Here is a 21,048-nt window from a genome sequence, read left to right on the forward strand (position 1 = left end):
ATCAGACTTCGTCGAAGAATTAAGCAATAACGATAAAATAAGACAGTTGTTTGGACAAGTTATGAGATCACGTTTTGCTATAAATTTTTGAAAAGAACTTTCTTAGAGATTATTTTGGTGATTGTGTTGAATGTCGTACTTTATAATTGGACAAGGTTTTATGTCTTTTTACTGACTTCATATTTGGGAAATTGTTAGAGTAGATGAAAAGAATCACCATTGGCCTTTACCTTACTTTACCGGTACCTTGTGGTCTGGGCCTCAGGATCCTATTCGTGATCATTTATTTTTCTTAATAGACAAGTAGGTGATTAGCCTTCTGTATCTGACACCCGCCGTCGACTTTTTTGGGTCTAAATCATGCCGGTTACCTCACTATGTTTTCCTTTAAGAAAAAGAATCGAGCGAATGATAAACGCGCACATAGGCCGAAATACCATTGGTTCGCAGGCCCTACCCGCCTTACCTTACCTTAGGGCTGACTCTCACTTTTAAACCACTAGGCCAACACTGCTCTTGTTTGAGTAGAAAAGGTGAAAGGCGAAAAAGAAAAACAAATATATAATAACCACATGTATTATTTACAAAATTAATTATAAAAATAATTACTTACATTCTAATATTTTATTTGTACAACATAATCCTACGAGGGATGACCTTATTTTGTTTTTAAACATGCGGTCTAATTATAAAACGTTTAATTACGACGTTATTTTCTTGCAAAAGAATTACCATGGCAACAAATACCGTATTAACTTTGATCTACGTTTATAAAGCCTATTTTATTACTTTAATATCATCAATAATATTAGTTTCATATTATTCTCCTTAATTAATGGTAACAACTTAACTCTATTTTGTACAGTGCTTTTGACGAAAGCTTATAATTTAAGTAAAAACTATAACTAGACTAGAATCACAAAATATATTCTGCGAGTTAATATAATCGACACATGATTTTTAGGTGCAAAATATGCCCCATTAAGCTATTTAGTATAATAATTCCAAAATAGATACACAGGCTAAATAGACCTATGCTGCAAACTCCCAATAGCAACCGCGATTCCGCTGTTTCTTTCCAATTTAATTATAGTTATTTCAAAATCTCAAATCGAAACGCTTTTGGAAGTTAAAGAATTCCGGTGCAGGATAACTCCTTTTTAATTACTTATGTTTATTAGTTAACACTAATCTTTGTCGCTGAGTTGGACCATCCTTTTTACCTTTAGAGATATTCGGGGATTACATAATTTCGAATGCTCAAGCATGGGCAGAGCCTAACCTCCTCTGTACAGTCTTACTGCACATTTTATCTCTCTTTAAACCACAGCTCATGTCTGAGCGTCCAGCTCAGCAAGGAAGTATCGGACTATCTGTTTCCATCGGTTTCTGTCCAGCGTCTTTCTTATGACAGTGTATAGTTTTGAGAACGATGAGTCTTTCACTTGATCGGTCCATCTGTGATCAGTTTCTCCAAGTTCTCATCGCCTCATCGAACATTTTATAATGACAATTCAAATCAGTAATTTTCAAATATTAAACTAACACAAAAAGTATAAACTGACCGTGTCTTTACGCGTATTCTTGATATACATTTGACCTTAAGGAACGATAAGAATATTCTGGAGCAACCTAAACGGTGAAGATTTGCAGAGTGGACGGCCAATTGGACACGTGTACTGTCGGACACACATAGCGAACCGTCGGTCACACTCACAGAGTCGGCCTGCGCAGCCATTTATGTATGCGTTATGGAAGTTCTCTAAGGCGCATAAGGGTTCATGGTTGAAGCATGTCCAGTAGTATGGTTGGAAGTAGACTGTGTAGAATGGGCAGTGGATGTTTTCGTAGCATTTGTCGTGAAGCCTGCAGCAGCTAAAGTTTAAATATGTTACTATTATAATACTGCAAATATATTGCATACTTCTAACTGAAATCGTAATAAAGCAAGAAACATTTTTGTGTCATATTCGCTTAAAGAAACCGAAACAATTATCGCTTTGTTATTTTTAGAAAACGGCTCACTTGATTTTAAGTGATACAATGCTAATGCGTTGCCGGCTTTTGAAATCAAAATCATGACTTTCGGGGATAATGTCACTGAGGTTATACCTTTATTTATTTTTATATTATAGAATCATATATGAGGCAGTCTACAATATTTCATATTGGAAGAGAATATGTAATTGGTACATTACAAGATATTTGTATTGTACCAATTACATATTATTACTTATAAACTCCACAATTACATATAGGCCACATTTTAACAAGAGTCACACAATTATTAGCTTGTGATATAGTTTTTGATATTTAATGTTGAATTCTCAATTAGTACATATGTAATCTGTAACTATATGGGCTAGTAGAAACAATAAATACAATTGGAACGTACTTGTCAATCCCATCCGCTGGTCTCCCAGATCCTCCTAGTCCGCAGTAGCAGCCGTACCCCTTATAGGCGATAGGGTTGCATCCAGTCGCACAAGTCAACATATTGTATAGATGAGATACACCTCGTTTACCTCGATCAGTGCGGTTTGAGGATTGTGGGGATTCGACGATCCTGAAAATAGTAAAAATTTTAATCCTCTTTGCCTTATAAAAAAATAAAAAAAAAGACAGGACGTTTAAATTCGCCAATCAAAGTATTTTATTGTGATGTTTTGTATTTGGAACACATAAAATTTTTACAAGCAATTTAATTTGTACTATAAAATAAAATTTTAATAATTAATGATAGCTGTTAATGGCTACAGTAATCTAATCTACAGTAAAATTTGAAAAGACGATAATTTATAATGGTTACTAACAATATTTCACTAAAGTACAAATATTATATATGCAAAATAAATATTTATAAACCGAACGCGAACTTATTTGCAAAATGTTTTTAATTCACGTAATAATTTAATATTGATATTATGATTATATATTACAATATATTTGTACCAGCATTGCTACCACCTTTTAAACTTATTTTTGTCTAGGCTTCAGATTTCTGTATGTTTTTCGCGTTCATTTGTTTTTTTTATTAGTTAGGGCATGACGATTTCCTCGTGTCTGTGAAGTTAGCAGAGCACTTACCAGCAGAGCACAAAAAAATTAGAGTTCTGGCAGCACACTCATTAGTTCTATAGTTCCTGATAGTTTTTAGAAAGAGTTCTGGACTTTTTAGTCCTGAAAATAATTTTTTTAAAAATCGTAAAATGCTCTGCCAGCTTCCCGATCACAGCAGAGCATTTCTTACCGATTTCGATAAATAAGGTCTCATTAAAACAATCATTTCAATTGTAACAGTTCCCTATCATTTAAATCCAAAAATAAAAAGGTTTAATTATCAAAAAAAATAAAGAAGAGTGAGAGAAAACGAAATAATGAGCATTTTTGAAAGATTTTACTAAATGAAAAAAAAAACATATTGTACAGACATGGGAACTCCGCGGTTTCTATTAGATCTTTTAGATGTCTAGGCATCACAATTAAATTCTACGCCAGAACTCTTCGCTTTCTCTCAGCAGATTATACCTCTATGATGAAAATTAGCCATTTTTTTCACTTATTTTAGAAAAATTCAAAAAAATATTAAATATTGGGTCTAGACATGAGAACTCCGCGGTTTCTATTAGATCTTATAGATGTCTAGGCATCACAATTAAATCCTAGGCCAGAACTCTTTGTTTGAATTATTTGAATTATTCTAAATTAAGTTAAAAAATTGCCAATTTTCATCATAGAGGTATGCTCTGCTGAGAGAAAGCGAAGAGTTCTGGCCTAGGATTTAATTGTGATGCCTAGACATCTAAAAAATCTAATAGAAACCGCGAAGTTCTCATGTCTAGACCCAAAACTTTATTTTTTTTTGAATTATTCTAAATTAAGTTAAAAAATTGCCAATTTTCATCATAGAGGTATGCTCTGCTGAGAGAAAGTGGAGAGTTCTGGCCTAGGATTTAATTGTGATGCCTAGACATCTATAAGATCTAATAGAAACCGCGGAGTTCCCATGTCTAGACCCAATATTTAATATTCTTTTGAATTTTACTAAAATTAGTGAAAAAAATTGCCAATTTTCATCATAGAGGTATGTTCTGCTGTGAGAAAACAAAGAGTTCTGGCCTAGGATTTAATTGTGATGCCTAGACATCTATAAGATCTAATAGAAACCGCGGAGTTTTCATGTCTAGACCCAAAACTTTATTTTTCTTTTAATTTTTCTAAAATAAGTGAAAAAATTGCCAATTTTCACCATAGAGGTATGCTCTGCTGAGAGAAAGCGAAGAGTTCTGGCCTAGAATTTAATTGTGATGCCTAGACATCTAAAAGATCTAATAGAAACCGCGGAGTTCCCATGTCTAGACACAAAAGTTAATTTTTTTTAAAATTTTTCTAAAATAAGTGAAAAAATTGCCAATTTTCATCATAGAGGTATGCTCTGCTGAGAGAAAGCGGAGAGTTCTGGCCTAGAATTTAATTGTGATGCCTAGACATCTAAAAGATCTAATAGAAACCGCGGAGTTCCCATGTCTAGACCCAAAATTTAAAATGTTTTTTATTTTTCTAGAATAAGTGAAAAAATTGCCAATTTTCATCATAGAGGTATGCTCTGCTGAGAGAAAGCGGAGAGTTCTGGCCTAGGATTTAATTGTGATGCCTAGACATCTAAAAGATCTAATAGAAACCGCGGAGTTCCTATGTCTAGACCCAATAATTAATATTTTTTTGAAAATTCAAAATAAGTGAAAAAATTGCCAATTTTCATCATAGAGGTATGCTCTGCTGAGAGAGAGAGTTCTGGCCTAGGATTTAATTGTGATGCCTAGACATCTAAAAGATCTAATAGAAACCGCGGAGTTCCTATGTCTAGACCCAATATTTAATATTTTTTTGAATTTTTCTAAAATAAGTGAAAAAATTGCTAATTTTCATCATAGAGGTATGCTCTGCTGAGAGAAAGCGAAGAGTTCTGGGCTAGAATTTAATTGTGATGCCTAGACATCTAAAAGATCTAATAGAAACCGCGGAGTTCCCATGTCTAGACCCAAAATTTAAAATGTTTTTTATTTTTCTAGAATAAGTGAAAAAATTGCCAATTTTCATCATAGAGGTATGCTCTGCTGAGAGAAAGCGGAGAGTTCTGGCCTAGGATTTAATTGTGATGCCTAGACATCTAAAAGATCTAATAGAAACCGCGGAGTTCCCATGTCTGTACAAAATAGGGTTTTTTTTTTCATTTAGTAAAATCTTTCAAAAATGCTCATTATTTCGTTTTCTCTCACTCTTCTTTATTTTTTTTGATAATTAAACCTTTTTATTTTTGGATTTAAATGATAGGGAACTGTTACAATTGAAATGATTGTTTTAATGAGACCTTATTTATCGAAATCGGTAAGAAATGCTCTGCTGTGATCGGGAAGCTGGCAGAGCATTTTACGATTTTTAAAAAAATTATTTTCTGGACTAAAAAGTCCAGAACTCTATCTAAAAACTATCAGGAACTATAGAACTATTGAGTGTGCTGCCAGAACTCTAATTTTTTTGTGCTCTGCTGGTAAGTGCTCTGCTAACTTCACAGACACGATTTCCTCGCCATGTTTTCCTTCATTACTAGCGATATATATACGCACATAGAAAGTCCATTGGTGGAAAGTCAGGGATCGAACCTACGATCTTACGTTTAATCCTAGACAGTATTGCTACATTAAAGCCACACGAAAAAGAGCTAGAATTTAATTTATTAAAATTAATGACTTACCTGACCCCCTTGTGATAATCTGCCTCAGGCACGGAATACCTAAAGGGGTCATGGGTGACTCCAACGAGGAGATTCTTAGTCCTTTGCACATGTACTTCGGCATGCACAGGTCTCGAAGCGTGACGAATTTGCGCATAAGTTGTGCTATTGTAAATTTGATCGTAGGTCAAGCGACTTGGTCTATCTGGAATACATATTTAGCTGTACAAGTACCAAAATATTTATTAAAAATTCAAATTTAATAGGTTACTGGTTTGAGATCAGCAATTATTTGATCTGTTAAATACATTTATTTTAAATGTATTGCACTCGTGTAAACAAAACTAGCCCGTAATACATTTTTATTTATTTGCTGGGCGAATTAAAATAGGAAATAAATAAAATTTTGTTTCATTATTATTATTTTTTTCATATTTTTATTATTCTTCTTTTTGACTTCCCGCTAAGAAAATTGAAAATTTTCGAAAATTGAGTTTTTAACAGATGTTGACGTTTTGAGGTTCTAGGAAGACTCCCCGAATGTTTCCGCGGTGAAGTCCATATGTGTAAATTTTCATAAAAGTAAAACAGCAATAAAAAATGAAGGAACGTTGGAAAAATTACGCATCGAATGGCAGTAGTTTCATGTCTATACAATCAGTGGTTTAGGCGTGAAGGAGCCTCAAACGAATACTGTTTTTCTTATATATATATATTATTCTATATAGATTATTGTATAATATATGTAAATAAGGTGTGTACAAATAAAGGCTTATTATTATTATTATAGTATTAGTATTATGCAAGTAGTTAATGCCTGACGCATAATGTCGACAAGACTACATGCTCGTAAAGAAGGTTTTCCTTCACCATATGAACATTTTAGGAAACAACGGCAGGAGGAACCGATCCGATCGACTAAGCGATCAGTAGAACTCCATCCAAAAATCTATTAGATTGGATATAGAACATATAATAAGCGCCAAGTCTCCACTCTAATTTACACTTTAGGTACACCTTTAGTTTTGTATGCCAAAGTTTTTGACATAAAAGAGTCTGAAAATCGCCTGACGTTATGTATTTTTAGAAGGAAAATTACACATTTCAAAACTGGGAAGAGATGCAGTAAGATAAGATTAGATCATTGTATTACATAAATTACGTATCATGTAGGTAAATAATAGGGTATGATGTAAAGCCATTCAAATATTTTTTTTCACGCACTACATAACATGGACAATCGGTTCATTATAGATAGTAAAATGGTACACAGTGAACACAGTAATATGCTGCATAAATTGGCCTTAACCCATATATTTTATATACATACATTTTACAGGGTGTTTTGGCAAACCTCAAACCTTAGTTGATTGTGAAAAATATTTTTTTTTACACTTGTATAAGGTAAAAAACGTAGGGAATCAAGTAAACACGTCCATCTCGTATGATATAAATCATGTTATAATTTATTTTAATAGTTAGAGTACATTTCTCTAATAGACTAAAGCGTTACATATTTTATACTGACACCATATGCCCTCCCTAATAGAAAATATAATATAAGAATTACAAAATACATTATTTCTTTATTGACGTTCATAAGTGTACATTGTTACCTAAATGAATAAATGATATTGAATTTTGAAACATAATCAAATGTTTTCAATATTAATATGATGTTTTCCTTCACCGTTCGAGCAAATGTTAAATACGTACATAGAAAGAAAGTCAATGATGGTGCACAGATGGGGATCGAACCTACCACCTCAGGTAAGAGAGTCGCACGCTGAATCCACTAGTGACTAGGCCAACAATGCTCAAGTTTCTGTATACTTTTAGTTTTGACTGCGTTCCTGTGTAATTGGCTTCTTTGTAATTTTTATTTTATAATATAAATGATGTGTGTGTAAAATTTGTGCCGTCAGTGAAGCATGCATGTTTTGGAATGTAATAAAATTAAAGAAATTGAAGGTTTAAAAATCAATAGCGATTTCTTACCGCCTTGTTTTAGTCAAACATATAATTAACAAGACTGTTCACATACTCATTCTAGTCATAGATTCAAAATTCGGACAAGGCCTATCCATATTTGCCGACTACTGCGAAACTACTGATACTTGAGATTTCAAGTATTAACATAAACAAATATTGCAGCGTTGGTCTACCAATAACTAACTAATTAGAACAAATGTCAAGGAACTAAATCGCTTAAGGCATTTTGTTCATAACTAATACAAACTTTTGCTTGCGACACAATTACTGCAATAATTTGCGTAGAACAATACAAATTAATTACGTTATTTTTAGTCTTACGTTAATTATAATAATAGTTATTTTTAGACAATTAATCCACATTTAGTTAACTAGGCTAGTAAAAGTATGTTAGTATGTCTCAAGATGGTGGGCTGATGACTTAACAGAAATATCAGAAAATACTGGCAGACTATTGGCAAAGATAGAGTGCCATCAGGACAGGGTTGGAGCAGAGGGATCTGTAGCCACAGGCGATTTACATTTAGCTATAGTAAATGCTAAAAATACTACTACCAACATTTGATTTTTAAAATGTAAAAACCTTTTTATTATTATTATATCTCAAGACTAGTTGTTCTCAATAAATTGACTAACAAAAATATTTTGTTTTAACTTTTATTTATAAGGAGTCTATCCACACATTCTCTGATAGTTTCATACAACACAGGTTTGAGGAAAAGAAGACATCAACGTTAGACGAGGCCTGCTCAGGCTTATAACTAAAGTATTCTTCAGACATAACATGTTTGATTGTATAATTTAATTTTGAAATTAAAATACTGTTTTATTTAATATGCTTTACGGCCAACATACTACTGTATGTTCAGTCAGTTCAGTTCACATATAATCATAAATTTGGTTATAATACATTGCGTAATTGTTTTTCCTATTATACAAGTCATAGGTACATAGTACATAGTCTTATTGGAGTAAGAATTAAAAATATGAAATTAAACTGAATAAATTAAAGTTATACTGTATTACGAAGTGATTGCAGTTATAAATACAAAATTACAATGTACGACTCTTTATTTCCAACACACAAATAAACAATTCTTAACCTACGAAGTAATAATAATTAAAAATTGCTCGCTGTGGCCGTGTACGTTTAAGGCAGTATTTACTAGCTGTATGTATATTTATTCGTTGAGCGAGAAAAGTACCAGCTCTGGGGTCACCTGTACTATCTACCAGGCGCCAACTTAAATCTTTTATACAAAATTATTAAAAAATAACCGTTAAGCGAAACCGTTTCTTCAAACCTATACCTAATTTAACTAATCACGACTAAATTCTAATGAGTTATATTCTATTAAAATTAGGTGGAGTGTGGGCCCTATAAAGAATAAATGAGATACATTTAACCTTAAACGTGTTACGTATTCGATTAATATAAAACTAAAGCGATGTCAGACAATCTCGTTTTGGCAAGTGAAAGTTTGTACCCGATATATTTTGTTTACCGGTTGACCGCTGAAGAAAGTAGTTTTTTATGTAACAGCCCAATTATTAGTCATTATTCCAAATTTTATAGCGTAAAAATTATTTTTCACTTGTTGACATCTGTCGAGCAGTGTTGGCCAAGTGGCTTCAGCGTGCGACTCTCAGCCCTGAGGTCGTAAGTTCGATCCCCTGCTGTGCACCAATGGACTTTCTTTCTATATGCGCATTTAACATTCGCTCGAACGGTGAAGGAAAACATCGTGAGGAAACCGGCTTGCCTTAGACCCAAAAAGTTAACGGCGTTTGTCAGGCACAGAAGGCTGATGATACTTGCCTAGTAGTTGGCAAATGATCATGAAACAGATACAGAAATCTGAGGCCCAGACCTAAAACGGTTGTAATGCCACTGATTTATTTATTTTTTAGTTGATATCTTTTTGAATTTTTTTCTTCGCTTTCATTCAAAAATTCTTCAATTATCAAAGAGCATTCCGTCACCCTTTAATGATATTCTGCATTAACATTTATCTTTCTATATATACACATTTAAATAACGTGGCTTATACGTACATAAATCTGAATTTGATTACCGGCGAAATGACAATTGTTTAAAAAACTATTGTCTAAATGTTTATCAAATATTGTAAGTTATATTTATGTAACAATGGGCGAGCCTCGTGCCTCTATATGTGTATAGCCTTGATTCGTAAACTAAAGGAAATAATAACCAGGAACCCGATAAAGGTCAAAAAATTATATATTTAAACACTGAGCTGCAGAGACGGATAATATGCGGTACTTTTACACGTTATATAAAATATTAATTACATAATGCCTGTCGTATAATTATCTAATTAAAAAAAACAGATGCTAATAATAACACACGGTGGTAATGACGTGCAACGAGCGATCTTATCACTGATGATGCTTTTCACGATAGGACAATTATGAATTTCTATTATATAATATTTCCCGAATTCGTTACTAGATAAGATCTAGAATTGGAGCTTGGTCTGAATTCCTATGTATTTTGCATTTTGCATATATTTAAATATGGAATACATCAACCTGTTCAAACTTAGTCAGTCCATAGACTCACCTAAGACATATGCTCGCCTTGAACTTGGTGACAGATAATTAAAAAATCTTAGTGAAATACTATATTTGTTATACATTTTTTTCTCTAGAAAAGTGTCGTTACTTAGAATGAGTAGCAGTTACCATACTCGTATTCTCTGCTCTGTATTTCTTATGATTCAATATTTTCCTCTCGTAAGGAATTCGTAATTCAAAACTAAGAGGTTTTCGTTGATTTTATTTAGTCATCCAACCATCCAACCAACTTTATTACAAATACCGATTATAATATACAATTCTTTAGTTTTTTTTGTTGTATTAAGGAATGCATGCATTATAATTTATGTGTTTTTGTTTTAATGTAACGTATAAATAAAAAATAAAAAAAAGTAGTTGTAAATATTTTTTGCAAATTTTTAACTCGGCATAGCATAAGCCTTTCACAGCGTTTCTCGCGCGATGTTCGCGATTATACAACTTTCACGTAATGAAACGTACATTTAAAGAGAAAATAATTAGACAAGAGATTGATAGTGTCGCTTAATTGACTTTTAATGTGAGTTAAAACTATACACACACAAAACTTTTTTGATTTGATTGATTTTTGATAGAACAGGCGGCAAACTAGGAGTAGGCTCATCTGATAGTAATGGATCATGGACACTCTCAATGCCAGATGGCTGGCGAGTGCGTTGCCCGCCTTTTCAGAATTGGTACGCTTTTTTCTTGACTTAATAATCCAACTTTACTAATTATGTATCAAAATTTAATAAATTACTTAGATTTATAGATTACTTAGACGTTTTTAGTATTTTTTTAAAGAGTAGAAAGCAAATCTTATCTACGATAGTTTATTTCTGGTTTTCAACAAAATTACTAAGAAATATCTAAACAATTTTGAAAAACGTGAAGTTTATTACAACTAACGATTTCAAAAACTCTGAGATTTACAATTCATCGTGTTTTTTATATAGATCTTGCTCCTTATAACTTAGATTTTTGTGCACTTCTGTCACAATTAATACATTAAAAAGCGAAATGAACAAGGTAAAATGTAAAAATACGAATACGAGGTTAGAATCAATCACAGAAATTGGTTTTGCCATTAAATTATACGCCCACACACCACACAATGAATTAATTTTGTTAAAACGATCAAGTATATACATCATTTATTTGCATGTATTTACTTTTTTGGCTCAAGTATTATGTAGTTATAGAGATCGTTCATATTATCTTGTAATGGGTTTACGTGTAAATAAAACAAATAAATCGAAAAAAATCATAATGTTCAGAAGTTGGGATCAGGACAACTGTTAGTTTATGCAAATAATATATATAAATTCGTGTTTAAATCAGTTCTTACGGAAAAAACCTTAATAAGGTTAGCTTGTAAGGTTATTTGACAATGAACACGGATAAAACCGAAATCTTTATAGGTTCGCCGAGCGAGTTTACATGGCGACATTATATCATGGGTAATTAATATTATTATTATTAATGACTATCAAATATTAAACAGTTGTCAATTTATAGACCTAGCAACATTGAAAACGGTTTTGGACTGATTTTAGTTAAACGAAATGGTATGCAGCTGACATTAACGCCATTGCTCCGATATATATATTGTTTTTTCTACTTTTGAGGAATTTCGATTTTTCGACACAATTTGTAGTTGGCTTAGTGTATGTGTTTTATGAGCTGTTCGGTTAGTTAAAGAACATTCTGTTTACGAAAACTATCATCACTAATTGTAAAAACAATTGAATTCAGTACTTTGACATTTCACTGCGTGGGCCTCAATTTTCTGCATGTATCATCGATGCTGACCTAAACGACGATATACGTGCATATTATACAAATTACGTAGCTTTTTGTTTTCCGAAGAACATGACATAGTAATTTGAGTTAATGGTACTTAGGCCCTTATAAGTACTCGTATCATTTCCTTATAACTTATAAATTGGACGTCACTGTTCCATAAGGAAAAAGGATTCTTTGTTTTAAAATTTGGTAAACCACTTATGTTTTATTACCAAAAACGAGAATATGAATGTACTGTAAATTTCTAAATTTACGTTTCTAAGACTCAGAAATGGACCTGTGTTAGATTGATCACCCTTTTAAATTTAAAGGAAAGAAACATCGAATACGTGAAGTTACGTGATAAGAGAAATACAACTTTAATGCTTTTAAAGATTCTTAGATCGATACCAAATCTATGTCAGTAAAAGTGTAACTAGCGTAGTATAATTAATGCGGTTACAAGCTAATCGGTTATTTTTTCTATTCATTTACACATATACTGTCAGATTTTTTAGCTTAACAACACTTTTTGATTTTTTTACTTAACAACTTAGCATGTAATTTTTTTTTAAGTGTGTGCTTATATTTTATTACTAAATAACTACTTATTCTTCTGCGTAATATGTTTTATTGTTTCAAAATTAAACAATCGCAATGATGTCGTGGGAAAGTTGGTGTAATTAATAATTTAAAATGACGAAATATTGGGTTTTTTGTTTCAGAATGAATAGTACCATTATTGTAAATCCTATGAATTTATAAAGAAAATCCGGAAAAAAACATATTTCTAATTTAAAAATCAACGTCTACCAATTTATATATTTGTACCAATCAGTTTGAATTAAAATCTACCGAGACCGCAGATATTGAAATCATTTTTCAAGCCATTTTTTCAATCCGTATCAACAACACTATCGGATAGTGTAAAGAGTTCTTGCAAAAGAATACAGGCTCTTAATTTTGAATAGATACATTATCATGACATTAGAATATTTATTGCCTGTGCGATCTATTTTATGAGTTTTATAAAGTTCAAGGCTTTACGTAATAGTAGGTCATACCATTGTGTTGCTGTGATGGTAATTGCCTGGTAATTACTGAGATTGTCACCTAACCATAGATATCTCATATTATAAACGTATGTTCATAAAGTCATTTATTACCAATACTGGTAATAAATTCCTTTATGCGTGATCCAAGTGTTTAACGGATAAATGAAAATCAATATATTGAAGAACTATAACTGGGAAAAAATGTGTAGCAGTCGTGTAAACCAAAGACAATACGCGCAATAATCAAAAATACGTCATAAGGTTCATTTATAAATAAAAATGTTATTATTATTTTTACCACAATACGGGGAAAGTTCGATCTAGAATTGACAGTAAGAAACTGTATATTCTATTGTGTATATAATTATTGTGTTTGGCAACTATTACAAGTTGAAAATTAAAACAACAATTTTAATATTAAAGAAATATTGTTTTTAGCTTTGAAAATAGGTGTTTTATATGGTTGTGTCATTTATCATTTCATAAATAAACAGATAAGTAAAGATTAAATTGGGTATAATAACTAACTTAATTCAAACTTAATATAAGTACAATTACGATGTAATAGCTTTTATCTTAACAAATAATTGTTGTAATTGTGATAAATACCTGATTGGCTGAATACTGATGGCACGATAAGTAAATAAATAACTAGACCCGCATACAAATTCAGCGCCATAAATCCTCCTATCTTGGTAACATTTACAGCTCTGAAATAAGTTATCACAGAAAATACCACAGATAGCCACATTTTAATTCTTCACTTTAATTTTCATAAAAACAAATGCACATCAATTAAAAAGAAGTTCGCTTCATTTCGCGCCATTCATTCATTTTCCGTTTTTAAATTAAAACGATATAAAAACTTTTTGTTAAAATAAAAAGGCGCGAATGCCCACTAGACGCATGCGCGACGCGAAACGTGCGTACTGCACCACGATTCCCACAGATTTCGATATAAAAATCGAGAGTGATTATGAAATTGAAACATCTCGAACGTTTTGAAACCATTTTTAATAATTTATTACACACAATAGGTCATGAAAGTAGTAATAAATATATTGCGATCTTATATAATAATAGTTATATTATAATGCTTTTTATACTAAATCTAAACTTCTCGTTACCCAACTGGCTCATAATATATATATATATATATATATTAACTTTTACCCTAATAATACTGCGTTTTGTTTTCGTCCCATATTCAGTACTCACTATTACGTTTTATTTCAACATTTTCACATAAAACATCGTCTCAAAAAATCTCGTAAAACCAGTGATTGAAACACCTGATGTAAGTGAAAATATGTTTTATAGTCCAGTAGTCGGTAAAATTTGAATGAACAAAATGGGTCGGTATAACAGTTTTATTTGCACTGTAAACAATAAAACCTATTTATATGTCATTTAATTAATAAAATTACTCTATACAAGAAGGTAAGTTTCTTGTTGACTGTCCGACTGTTAAAAAAGTCGCTTTTTATTAATGGGGAGATTTGAAACTCCCCACTGCTTAGCTTCTCGGCCACAGATTTGGCTGATGGCGTGGCTAATTATTATTATTATTAAATGTTTAGGTTTATAAATAAAAAATAAATAAAATTCTTTTACCCAACCGAATAAATCCTTATCTCCAATTTAAGTGCAAAAAAATCGTAGGAGCCGGCGGAAATCAAATAATCGTTAATTATTTATCGATAACCTCATAACAGCTCTCGTGTCATTAAATTACGCTTTGACCGCCGTGTTCCGTTTTTAAATATTTTCTTTTTTAATTCTTTTTGAATTTTTCTATGAAGGTTCAATTTAAAATGGCTACTGTCATAGGCAAAATGTGTGTTATCTTATTGGTGATGAGTTTAAGTAAAGGAGCGACGGAAAATAGCACTGGCGCAGAAAAGAATACCACGCCGTCTTCGGAAAAGAAATGCCCACCTCTGTGCATAGTTATTCCATTTCATCCTATTCCTACCTATTATTATTATCCCTACTATTATCCAACGATTTGGGTGTTTGGCTAGGTTAGATTGAATAAATATTATACTAACTATTTGGCCCATCATTTTTAATCATATAGTAAATTATTTATTCGAAATTTGAAATAGTTTTAGGATCGAGTTTTGGATAAAGATAGTCATTTTTTTTAAATTCAGAGGTATAAATTTTTAATATGTCGTTGTTATTATATTCCTTAAAATCATGATAAATTAAATTACTTAATATACTAAATTATATTAAATTTCAGATGCTTCTTCAGATTGTTCTTATTACTCTGTTGGATGAAGGAACCGCTTATTACAGAGATTGGGGGCCTATTCTGTCCCCATTCACACCTGGCGTGGTTCCTATTCAGACTGAATGTGACGAATCAGGAAGGCCATGTCTTGAACTGCCGGATAAAAAAATTTGCAAAGAAAAATTCACACAACCTCACTTTCCTTGGCTTCCTCTGCCCTGGTGGTTTTTCTACTGCCAATCACTCATTGCCCCAAAAATGGGCCCCAGAGTTATCACTACATCAAGTACGATACATCCATATTTTTCGAAGACGTTGGAGGAGTTTTTAAGGTTCCAAAGACAAAGAAAAAGGTTTTAAAAGTAAAGTGTTATATGTAAAGGATGCTGGCTGGTTATACATTAAAAAGATTTATTCTATTTTTAAATCATACTCAGCATAAAACCTATAAACTTTATAATTATTTTACTCTATGTAAAGATTTTGTGTGTTGTATTTTTGATAATTATTAGCGATAATAAATGATATATTCGAATATAATGAGAATAAGTTTGATTTAAATTCAAGACATAAAGTCCGGGCTTATAGCTAAGTGAAATTTTGAAAATCGAATTCAATCGTAAGAAAAGACCGCCATAAATTTCCATTGGTTGTATACAAAGAATCAGAAATTTACATAACTTTTATATAAGTACTCATTTTGCTGCTATTGTTTTTCTATGATATATGATTATCATATAAATGAGTATAAAAATATCGAATTATTATACAAACTTTTGATAAGCTACAACAACTTTGGCCACGTTTTAATATAACGTCAAATATATGTGCGTCAAATATAACATCAATTTTAGTTATTTTAGTTTACTTACTACAAAAAAGGACGGAATTTTTAATGTCAAGGACATTTATTTGTTTAAATTTGCACTTTAAAACGCCTGTCAACATCCAATCGAAGAATTCTTGCTTGAAAGAGTATATTTCCCAAATGGTCCTTTAGTCACCAGGATCTAATGATGACGTCCAGGAGAAATGTAGTGAACTGATTTATTGGAAGGCAGTATCATGAAATTCATAAGTTTATTAAGTTCTTGGCATCAAAATAATAGTATTATTCCTTTGTATAAAAGTTCACTAATAATTATGCTTTATCCTTTTTTAATTAAAATTATGACGAAAGCTATTCTATTTTTAAATCTAACAGAAAACATTCAAAATCTTCATAATAGACGAAGAATAATAGTGGCCAAGAAAGTGCATATAGACTAATTTATTCTTTTGTATTGTACATTTTTAATAACCTACTTCTGAGATAGCTTAAAAGTATAACAACGCAAATAATTATGAACATTTTTTCGGATATATATATTATTTGTATTTTTATATAGTTAAAAAAAGATAGACTGGAGCACTTAAAAACTTATATGCCAGGTATGCCAAATTGTTTGCGCCTAAGATGGCGTTGTAGCAAAACACACATTTAGTGTTAATTGTCAGGAAATTTTCCATTTATAAAACCATAAAAACTTTATATCCGATTTAACGCCCATTAATTTTAATAGTTTTAAAATTAATCAGTAATAAAATCTTAGGTAAACTTCATTATTTTTGACTATGAAAACAAAGGTGATTATTGTTCAACAATCTTTTACTTAATTATTAAAAGTAAATTTGTTAATTATGTTTTAAAATTTGTCTTGTGTTATTTAGTGACAACGAGTACCATTCTTAGGTGTTTAACTGGCTATAATTAAATATATATATACATTTATTTATTTATTTCCACATCATTCTATCTTAACAGTTAATACTAATACGATAGAACGACACAATAGTACATACCTACACCAATTATCCTACATAAAAAAACATTAAAAAAATATATTATATTATAAATATATATATGTTTACAAGAGTTCGTCTCTCAACCCTCAGGTCTTGTGAGATTTTCCTTTCTATGTGCACATTCAACACGTACTTGTGGGCGAACATTGTATAGGTACCGGCAAGTCCACTAGGCACTATTTGCTTACAATCAAGAAAAAAAAAATGTATTCCTTTTAAACTCATATCATGGTATTCTTTAGGTAATCGTACTCTTGCTGTGTCTCTATTCCGTTTCCACCAAAATCTGGAAAACAACTAATAGGGATGTGCCGGGGGTCCATAGACAAGAACTGTCATACGTTACGTTACCTGACAAGGACTTCTGTCAATTTATGAGAAAAAGCGGGGGAGACGAGCTAGTGCTGCCATGGTGGCAATACTACTGCGATGAAGAACACGAGCAGGAAATTGGAAAGAAGAATGTCTACTTTCCGATGTATAATTCAATTGTTGAACGAATTCAATGGTATCGCAGTCATGGGATTTTCAAACCTGCCAATACTGAACTAAAGGAAACTAATAGCAAATTCCTGTAAATGTTTTTTTTATTTTCAATTTTGAGATACTTCAAATAAGGAAACATTCATCTTGTGTTGGGATTTTTAGTTTAAAATAAAAATACAAAAGCGTTTTATTGTAAAAATGTATATTGCAAATTATTTATGCTAGTATAGTCTGATCATGCCATCATGAGCGTGTTAATTACTATAAGCATTCTACTTAAGTCGTATTTCTCGGTAAAAGAAAAAGAAATCCTAAAAAAGAAAATCCTAAGACAGAAATTTTAAATGATTTAATTATATGAATCTACTCCTTGTTTTTTTTTATAAATCAGGGGCAAACAGGCAGGAGGCTCACCTGATGTTAAGTGATACCGCCCATGGACACTCTCAATGCCTGAGGGCTCGCGAGTGCGTTGTCGGCCTTTAAATGTCAGTTATGTGATCATTTATTTTTCGTAATAGACAAGTAGGTGACCAGCCTTGTGCCTGACACAGGCCGTAATTTTTTAGGCACGCCGGTATCGAACGAGGTGAAAAACTTTGGCGTATATAGAAAACATCTTTAGGTGCAGGGTTTAGAGGTGTACGCTCAATCCACTAGGCACTGCTCTTAGTTTTACAAGTATAATTCGATTTGGAACATTCAAAACAAACACATCGATAACATTACTCAAACAAGTGCTTTGTTTTTGAAAGTTGCAGTTAGTTTCAGTGTTATGAACAAGAATGCAGTTTTTATTTGTGGTACGTGTTACATAATTGGCTAATTTGCTGTTATTCAGCTTTAATTAATTCATTAATTATCTCTAATTATAATTTAAAGAACGGTGTTAGCTTGGCTACATTGCTTAAAATAAGTATTTTTTCTTCTAGTGAATCACTAGGTACTTCGTACGCAGTAGGGATTCTTGTACATTAATTGTGAATAATATTGAAACTTTGTGTGAAAGTCTTACTTGTTGGTTAGCACATTGGTAGTTTTAGAAAACTTGAAAATAAGTTTTATTTAAAAATAATTGAAGTCAATTGAAGGACTCTTATTAAGATAAGAGTTATCAAATATAACCATAAAAATAAGATCCTTCAAATCAATACCGTTCCCAAATCCTATATACGATATGTCATACAATACCATACTACCACTACTATACACATGTGTCATGGGCAGTCGGTATATATTGCGATATATAAAATCATCATATGACGCTGACGGTATACGCATGTCATGTCATGGTTCTGGTTTGTCTCACCTTCCTACACAAATCGTCGTAAGACCGATATAACTTATCTTACTTACTGACAATGTTCTCTTTCAGACAATACTTGCACTTCACTTAACATTAGTAGTATGCAAGCGGAAATACAAAGATTCCTCCTCCGAAGAAAGTATAGAAAACGTCCTCTACTACCAGGATTGCAAGCATAAACGCGACCAACCAGCGGCAGTACAAATGCGAGCCGTTGAACCACCGACAACCAAGAAGCCCCAGGAATGCAAAATGTGTTGTTCTATGTGCTGTGGCGAGGAGTGTCAACAGTCAAGCACTTGCAACCAACAAAAGCCTCAAATGAGACAGCCCCAGTTCACACCAGTGAAGAAAATTGAGCCAGCTCGAGCCACCCGGCCGCGCGTACAAAATCAAAACCCATTTTTTGCTAGAAGAGAATTTGGATTGACAAAAGAAAACATTAAGAGCCTTATATCTCAAGATACGGATATAAGAAAGATTTTAAAGGACTTGGTAAGAGTAACAATGCAGAAGGTGGACCTGATGCAGCTATTGAAGGCGAAGCAGACAGAGAAGCCGTTGCTGAAAGAGAGCGAGTATGAAAATGATTTATAAAGACACACATCTGTAAATAAAAAGTACACATTCTATCAAAAGGTTTCTTTTTCTTGGAATTTCGTGTTTTTAAATGCAGATTTTCTCTTGTATATTATGATGTTTACAAATGTTCAAATTTGTTTGCCAACAAATTCTATAAAACTATATGCTGTATAATTAATACAATATTTATTACAAAAATAAATTAATAAATATTGTGTAGGTATGTGGGGTCACTCTGCATCTTCTAACGCATTTACCACGAAAAGTATTCAGATTAATACCTGCAGCTGAGGGAGGGTCTGGTCTGTGTTTTTACGGTTCCCAGTACGACATGTTTGCATCGCATGGTAGCACAGGTGCAGACCTACCCTACCACATCCCTCTGATGGGTAGGGTGGCGTGGTCTTGGGAGGAGTGCAGGTCACTGAGATCCCCAAGGCAAGCTTGGTGGACTATCCTTCTCGAGGTTGCCGACCCCGTTTTTGGTCTATTACCCTATGTAATAGACGCAACTGAAACCACCAAGCGATTAATTGCAGGGATGGAGAGGTCATGTCCTTGCAAGTTCATCATCCAAAAAGATAGGATGGTGGACAGTAAATGACCTCCCGCGTGTTTGTGCCGTGCGCGGGGACCCGTACGGGGGGATGAAGGAGTCCTGGGGGTTGAGTGTGACAGTGCGCCGGGAACAGTTGTGCGCTGCACACAACATGCCTCTTTGGTCTGGATTTCTCCTCACACGGGAGGCCATGGACTAGCTACCTGTGGTCAACCGGCTGCGGTATCCCATAAGCGGGCTACCAAGCGAGAGTCGGGGTGTGGGGGGGGGGGCCGTCGGCGAGGCTCGGGACTCGGGGTGAGTTTGCGTCATCGTCTCGTGATGCGAACAGCTCCGTACTTCCTGGCAGCGTGCGGACGCGTCTGCCTTCCTACGCACTGGCTCTATACCGGAGGAGTAGCTCTGGCGTTTGCTTGCTGAGCAAGTGACGCCCCCGACTGAGGACTCCGTGGCGGGTGGAGAGCTCTGACGGTGAATTTATTACCTAACACCTCATGGACAAAGAGGCTTCAAAAACAAATAAACAGAACAAAAACAAGGCCACATCTAAGGATGTGGAATCTAACAAACAACACAGGGTTGCGTCTCAGGACGGGTCACGGTGCAAGGCGCCAGTGACACGACACTTTGATGCCCCTGTTTCTCACAAGGATGCGCCAATCCCGGCAGCGTCCAGTGAAATCGAAGGAAAGGGAATCGACTGGGGACAAGCCAAACCGGGCTGCACCCAGGACCGTACCCAATCCATCAGAAACGACAAAACCACTGCACAGGGAAGCGTCCTCCGTCGCGGCTAGGTTAACTGCGTCGGTTGAGCCAAAGGAGGTCACTCTGGATGATGCAGCAGTACTGTATGCGTCTGAAGGTGTGACATCCACGGTTAGA

At 33.3% G+C, this 21,048-nt stretch overlaps 2 protein-coding genes across 2 annotated transcripts; one reads left to right on the forward strand and one right to left on the reverse strand.

The window, feature by feature from the left end:
- Positions 1-572: 572 nt before the first annotated feature.
- Positions 573-14,084, reverse strand: LOC125049994. Its single transcript, XM_047649577.1, has 4 exons — positions 13,756-14,084; positions 5,756-5,939; positions 2,396-2,566; positions 573-1,875 (listed from the first exon to the last, which is right to left on the reverse strand). The coding sequence occupies exons 1-4, from the start codon at positions 13,895-13,897 to the stop codon at positions 1,602-1,604; spliced, it is 771 nt and encodes a 256-aa protein (XP_047505533.1). The 5' UTR covers positions 13,898-14,084; the 3' UTR covers positions 573-1,601.
- Positions 14,085-18,431: 4,347 nt separating this feature from the next.
- On the forward strand, positions 18,432-19,639 carry LOC125049839. The gene is made up of 2 exons (XM_047649306.1): positions 18,432-18,519; positions 19,092-19,639. The coding sequence occupies exons 1-2, from the start codon at positions 18,502-18,504 to the stop codon at positions 19,617-19,619; spliced, it is 546 nt and encodes a 181-aa protein (XP_047505262.1). The 5' UTR covers positions 18,432-18,501; the 3' UTR covers positions 19,620-19,639.
- The last annotated feature ends 1,409 nt before the right edge of the window (positions 19,640-21,048 follow it).

The sequence above is a fragment of the Pieris napi genome, chromosome 5 (genome assembly GCF_905475465.1).
Source record: "Pieris napi chromosome 5, ilPieNapi1.2, whole genome shotgun sequence".
NCBI classification, from domain to species: Eukaryota; Metazoa; Arthropoda; class Insecta; order Lepidoptera; family Pieridae; genus Pieris; species Pieris napi.